Source organism: Engraulis encrasicolus, chromosome 19 (assembly GCF_034702125.1).
Source record: "Engraulis encrasicolus isolate BLACKSEA-1 chromosome 19, IST_EnEncr_1.0, whole genome shotgun sequence".
NCBI lineage: Eukaryota > Metazoa > Chordata > Actinopteri > Clupeiformes > Engraulidae > Engraulis > Engraulis encrasicolus.
This window is the reverse complement of record NC_085875.1, coordinates 24545342-24552115: the sequence shown is the minus strand read 5'-3', so window position 1 is coordinate 24552115 and position 6774 is coordinate 24545342. Positions and strand designations below refer to the sequence as shown.

At 42.2% G+C, this 6774-nt stretch overlaps 1 protein-coding gene across 6 annotated transcripts in view; it reads right to left on the bottom strand.

Moving 5' to 3' along the window:
* Nucleotides 1-3487, bottom strand: part of LOC134435089 (uncharacterized) — a 13725-nt gene extending 10238 nt beyond the window's left edge. For all 6 annotated transcript variants that reach the window (XM_063183865.1, XM_063183864.1, XM_063183868.1 and 3 more), the window contains exons 1-3: nucleotides 3408-3487; nucleotides 1988-2033; nucleotides 783-1695 (exon numbers count right to left, since the gene is read on the bottom strand). In XM_063183865.1, the coding sequence (XP_063039935.1) occupies nucleotides 783-1107 (325 nt within the window). In that variant the 5' untranslated portion in view covers nucleotides 1108-1695; nucleotides 1988-2033; nucleotides 3408-3487. The remainder of the gene's footprint in view (nucleotides 1-782; nucleotides 1696-1987; nucleotides 2034-3407) is intronic.
* Nucleotides 3488-6774: the final 3287 nt, after the last annotated feature.

Sequence of the window (6774 nt, the reverse complement as noted above, 5' to 3'; positions counted from 1 at the left end):
CTTTAACTGCACATTGGAGACTGGTCAAACACAATTTCAAACTTGTGTGCCAACCCTGTGACAGACCATTAACAACTGTGTGTGTGTGTGTATTGAATATGTGTGAGTAATGTGTGAAAAGCCAGGACTGATATATTAAACTGTACAGTGTGTGGGTGTGTGTGTGTGTGTGTGTGTGTGTGTGTGTGTGTGTGTGTGTGTGTGTGTGTGTGTGTGTGTACTGACTGCAGGTTCTGATGATGTGCCTGGGCCCTAATTTCATATTAGGTCTGATTAAGGGCCTACATTTACTACTTTACTTTACTTTACTTCTAGTTGAGTAGTCAGTCCAGCATTCAGCCTAATTTAAAGTGATATTGTGCCATTTTTGGAAATAATTTCATTTCATACCTCCCCTTGAGTTAAATGATTGAGGTGTACCTTTTTCCTGTTATTTCAACCATTCACTGAGCATATCATGGCAGTGCAAACTCTACATCCAGTGCACACCTCAACCATTTAACTCAAGGGAGGTGTAAAATTACATCATTTCTAAAAATGGCACAATAATCACTAAGTGGATGTGTGTGTTTTCTTTACCCGTTTCTGGCCTTGATTACACATAGGCAGATATTTTTTAAAGCGCTATTTATTTTATCAATTTATATAAAGACAGCATGTCGATCAAATTAAACACATGCTACGGACAGGTGTGCCACTAAAACTCTAAAATCAATTTTAGGGAATAAAAGCTCTGTTTACATGCAAACAAAAGATGAACGTGTTCCAAAAATAATGCTTACCAATCCTCTGTCCAGTGGGTCCTCTGAGGCCTGGCGTGCGCAATGACGGCACTGCCCCCGCTCCTCTCCCGACAGGAATCATCCAGCCGGTCTCGATGTCCTTGCAACTGCCCTGACCAGACACCGCAGACGGCCGAAACACCCTTCGCCCAACAGTTCCTGCACCACTACCACTGCTGGCAGTGGAGCCAAGGAGCCGAACCACACACCGCCCCAGTCTGAAACCGGGTGCCTTGCCTCCCGCTGAGTCCGGACAAGCACTGCAGTGAATACCTCCCTCCATACTCCAGTACGACATTGAAGTCCAGCCTGCGCAGCAAGGCATTCCACTGACCCTATTGCCCTGGCAACGCGAGGGAGCCGAAGGAGCCACAGACCGGAATGTACCGTAACAGCCAGTCAGTCTATCTGGACAGGCCTCCGGACCGGAGACGTGAGCATGTCTACAGCACCCGAAAAACCGTCAACCCCGCACAGCTTCTCTAGTCTAACCTACTCTACACTACCGGAGGTTGGTAATCTGGGTTCTGCGGAACAATGCAAACATCAGGCCAGCCATCAAGACCTAACGCACAACGGTGTGCAATCAAGTCAGTGGTTAACAAAGCCAGTAAATGACCCTGATTTACAAGCAAGAGACTCTTGGTCCCTAGAATGCAGAAGAAAACATTCATTGCAGTACTCATACTCAAAGTCAGCTGAACGCACAACACCAAATTGCAGACCAAGGCTACGCACAGTCCAAGTCCAGAACTCTCCCACCCACAGTAGCAGCAGTCTAAGATCTACCAGACGAAAGGCACTTCAGCAGTCCACGACAGCTGATCAAAACAGTTGTTGGGCATGGAGAGTGGCTAGAATGTTCGTAAATGTCAGGAGGGCAGATGAAGCAAAGTTCGGGCCGTTTTCTTTCCTGTTATTTTTTTGGAAACAAAAAAGGAAAAAAAAGTTGTTTGCATCAGCCACTGGCAAGGGTTCAACTAAAAAGGGAAATGTGTTTTTAACCACTTTGTAACCATATTTCCAAGGCAAGTACAGAATTCAGAATTAAATGGGAGTACATTCAGAATAAGAGGTCCCATGTAACCACTAGACTATTGAAGCTTTCATCCTTGTGCCTCACTTATTAACCAAATAAGTAGGGAAGCAGCCTTAGCACCTAAACATGATGATCTAATCCCATGGTAACAAAGACATAGGCCTACCTGTAGCTCCGCACCTCATGTCCACGGAGGATGACGCATCTCAGCTCTGTTAAACAAAATGGCATTTATGTCAACAAAAAACAAATCACAGGCAGGTGCACTTCTGTGGACACACGTCGTAGGCCTATCCATAAATGTTTTCACCTTTTGCAAATTAGTGTGGTGGACCCTTTTTAAATTAATAAATAATAATTATTGTTTAACTGAACTTCCTTTGATAGTACTGTAGGCCTAGTAGGGTAACATTGTGAGGATGCGTGAGAAAAACCGAGTTGCCATTAAGAAACATTAAGTTGGAAACATCCACACACATTAAAATCACCGGCAGAGGAAAATATCAAGCCCAACAAAAGTGCTTGTAATTAGCCTACTCGCACAGCGGTTTTTTTTCACGTGCGTTTCATGGCGAAAAGGGCCATTACACAATAGGGCAATGTTAAACTTTTAGTACAATGGAATAATTTATTAGGCTACTACCACTTTTAAGCCGTCAATTGCGGCGAATTGTACTTAAACTTGTGTGCTGATGCCTCGGCTCGGCGCCAATTTTTAAAGGCATTCGTAGTTCTAATCTAATGCATTCAGGGAAATCTATAGCCCTCCGTCTGCTGTGTGGTGTCGGAAAACCTCCGTTGGGTGGAAAGCCCCTCACATGAGAACTAAACAGACCACAGCTAACCAGAGGAATTATAAGAAATACATATAAGGGTCAAGACGTCCAACATGACACTGTCCTTCAGTGCTAACATATGCCTTTGCTTACTGTAACTGAAAAACATGAAATTTCAAAACAATATTTTGAAAAGTGAAGGCATGAAAGCCAAGCCAAAAAAATAAAGACGTTTTTTTTTGCATTTACAGTAAGCAAAGGTATCCGTTGCACTGAAGGACATGTTGGACTTCTTTGACCCACAATTTGGTTCATTTAAACACAACTAGGCCTATTGGCTTATACATGGATGACTAACACCAGGCCTACACCATGACACAATCCGATGGGTCTTGGCAGAGGTTACTCTCCTCTCTGCTCTAGAGCTAGTCATTTAGACCTGGTCTACCTAGAATTCATTGCGCTACCACAAGACAGGTGATATGCCTACAAACACGGAGTTTACTTGCCAACAGGGCGAGTGTTGGATTAGCAAATGCGTGACGGGACTACAGTAAATGCCATCTGTCCACCTTCATACACAGTGCAAATTTACCGCATCATGTGCTGCTAATAGCCTGTAATTGGACGCCAACTAAACCAAAAATCGCATTGCCTTGAAACAACTGATTAGAACTAGCTCCATGCGCCAATGCAGGGTAGAGCCATCGGCTAATATTCATAGGCAAAGTTGAATATGGCATTCCCATTGCATTTCACGTTACGGTGTCTAACATCAACCACTGAGACGAAGAAAAAGCACCAGCTTACCTGATAAATACTGAGACATATCCACCACGAGTCACCTTCTTGTTATGATGAGTTCGAATGGCGGCATCTCAGTGGCGTTCGTCAGCTATGAATTTCAAGCTAAAACCTTCTTCTATGTTTCGCTAGGTCTTGGATTTCTGTGATAGCGCTGCCACCTAGTGGAGTGGCTGATGTATGACGAATTAAAAACTCAGAGGGCACTCTCCCCCTCAAAATAAAATATCGTCACATTCCATTTTTAGACACATTTCATTATCTACTCTTACACCTGTGTCAAGTGCCATGGACTCTGCACTGGCACCTGAGTAAACTTGCAGACATACTTACAATGACCTTCACTTTCACTGTCGGTGGGTGCATCCCAATATGTGACCTTGCCTCCTCCACTTGCCTCCTCCACTTGCTTCTCGTCATGATGACATCACTGACAACAGCATTATATTTCAATATCTTGCAAAAGCTCAATTGTAAAGTCTTTTTCTCATTTGCAATTGGGATGGTGAATGAAAAACAGTCCCTCAAAAGTTGTTGTGGCGAGGCTGACAGCTGGGAAACTTTATCGTTTTCTCCACGGAGGAGGGGCCAGGAGGCGGGACGAGGAGACAAGCACAAGTGGAGGAGGCAAGGACACATATTGGGATGCACACCGTGTGTTCAGTGGGGTCCCTCTCCTCTGATTGTCGCTGGCTGTCTTGGCAAGCTGTCACATGGGAGCAGGTTCTTGTGGAGCAGCCTTGTCTTTCCACCACCTTCAGGCATGACTTCATGAATAGGACTGTCATATAGGCCTAGTGCTCCTAAAAGTTGTTATAGCCTAGGCGGTATCAAGACTTGATACCTCAATATCGATAGACTACTAGTCACGATATTTAAATAATCTTTTCTCTCCTTGCCATTCTGCACTGTATAATGTACAAACACCTGAGAGCAATGTTTTATTTCCAACATTAATTGGAAAAAACATGGCTAATACAGCATCAACTTAAAGAATGCACAATATCAGAAAATCGTTTGATAACAGAATGGAATAGCCTACCTCAATAACTAGCCTACATTTAAACAGTAGCCTATTTAGACATATAGCCTAGCCTAGTTTTTCTTGTCTCTAATTTTTGAAGGCGATATTTTTTTAAGCAGGAAAAGTATAGGAATAATAATAATAATAATAATAATAATAAATTAGTATTAATAATAACAATACATTATTATTATTATTATTATTATTATTATTATTATTAATAATAATAATAATAATAATAATAATAATAATAATAATAATAACTAGATGCACTCTATAATATAATTCCTATAATTCACTCTTCCCACCCACCTTGCAGTGCCAATAGGCACATGCTGATAAATATACAGCACCATCTAGTGTTCCTATTTTGTCATTACTTTGAGTTTCTTTGAATTTATTCACCACCACCCAGGGATGACAGGAAGACACAACTAAATGTATTTCCAAATACAATACAAAATACCCAGCTCTAAAATGTTACAAATATGTTAGGCTACTAATAATAGTAACTATATCAATAATCAAAATACTGTATTTTGCATTTTCAAATAGGCCTACACAAAATACAACAGAAACTGTGATCATCACTATGTGTGTGTGTTCTGACTTTCATGCAAATGAGTCCGGCCACTTGCGGATAGAGCCCCAGTTTTGCATGCCAGAAGATCCAGGTTCGAGTCTCGACAGGAAAACTCAATTTCCCTTCGCTACACAAACAATGGCTTGGCATGACCAAAAATAACAATTCAATTCACTTACACAATAAAAGGTAGGGCAAACCACACAAACTCCTGTGTAGTTCCAGTTCCACAAACAATGTTCAGTTCTTATAATTTTGGAGAAGGCTAACTCCTTGGCACAACGAGCTTTAAAAAAAGATGTGTCGAGGTCTGTGAGTTCAATAAACAAGTAAAATAAAGTGTATCTTGTTGTCCATGTATCTTGCAAAGTAATGCACTATCTTGTGGGTGATGCATGGTGCAACATTAGTAATGATCTCAGTTGCAGCTTTGGTGCTTAGCATGGCAATTTCTATTATTGGTGATATTTTATCAAGAGTGGCGTTTTTCGATCCTACAGCATATATTCAATAATTCAGAAGTTTGAGGCTGGTTATTCGTTAATAACTCGTCAGGTAGTTACCTGCCAATGTTACCTGGGAATTGAACTGTCAATCTTTGAATTGCCAGCTTGATTCCTTCACCCCTTAATAGCTACTAGTTCCACTTAGGCTACTATTTGATCCATAGTTTTCCTATGCAATTGCATAGTTCAGCCTATTGTATTTTCTTTTATTTTGAAATTTCAAAATACAGAGGGGGGAAGTATTAGGATACAAAATTCAAATACTTTTAATTCACTGACTGTCATGATATCTCTCCTGGCTTCTGTCTACAAGCTTAATCACTTTCAATTATCCCTCACTCTCCACTCTGCTCTGCCTAATTGCTCCACCTGTTCTCACTCTCTCACCTCATTGGCCATCCAGCTGCACTGCATTCCCTCTACTCGTGAACCTCTGTATTTTAAGCTCTGGTTTTCAGTTCTCTTTTGTCAGACCGTCTGTGAACTTCACTCCTGTGACTCCTGTTTCCTGGCTACAACTCTGACTCCTGTGATCGAACCCGGACCTGATTGCAAACCTGCTTGATCTCCAGCCCCTGACAACCCGACCTGCCTTCCGCTCTGCAAACCTGCCTGCTCTTGGTCCCCGGTAAACCGACCTGCCTTTCTGACTTCAGGACCACGATTACTGCCTACCCTTGCCTGTACTTCTGCGTTCATTGATCTCTCCTGTTGTGTGTGTGTTTTCCCCCCCAGGACTCCCGGACCCTCCACCACCATCTGATGCTTCTCTGCTGCTGGGACACGCACGCGTTACCACTTACTCTCCCAACTCCCTTTCCCCAAAAATCAATAAACTTTCAAATCATTTAGCATTTGTGGTCCTCTTCTGTCTGGTCCGTGACACTGACATGAAATACAAAGTGCAAAGTAGGCTACTATTCTCTATTTCGAAATGTATTTTAATTAGATGTAGGCCTATGCTATTTTTGTGTTGGTGTAGGCTACATTAATTATTCAATTAGGCCTAGGCCTATTGTTTTGCTAACCTTTTTCTTCCAACGTGCCACGGACCCTCACAGCAACCCTTCACAGCCCCCCAGGGGTCCCCGGTCCCCACTTTGAAAACCACTGTCCTAGACAACCCATGATGCAAATAGGCCTACAATTCTTTCTGTATTTTCCTTCGCTGTGGCGAGAGTTGGTGTAGACCTACGCTCAATTTCTTGGGTGGTTATAGATATTAAAACATACAATTTGAATTAATTTTACTGGATCTAT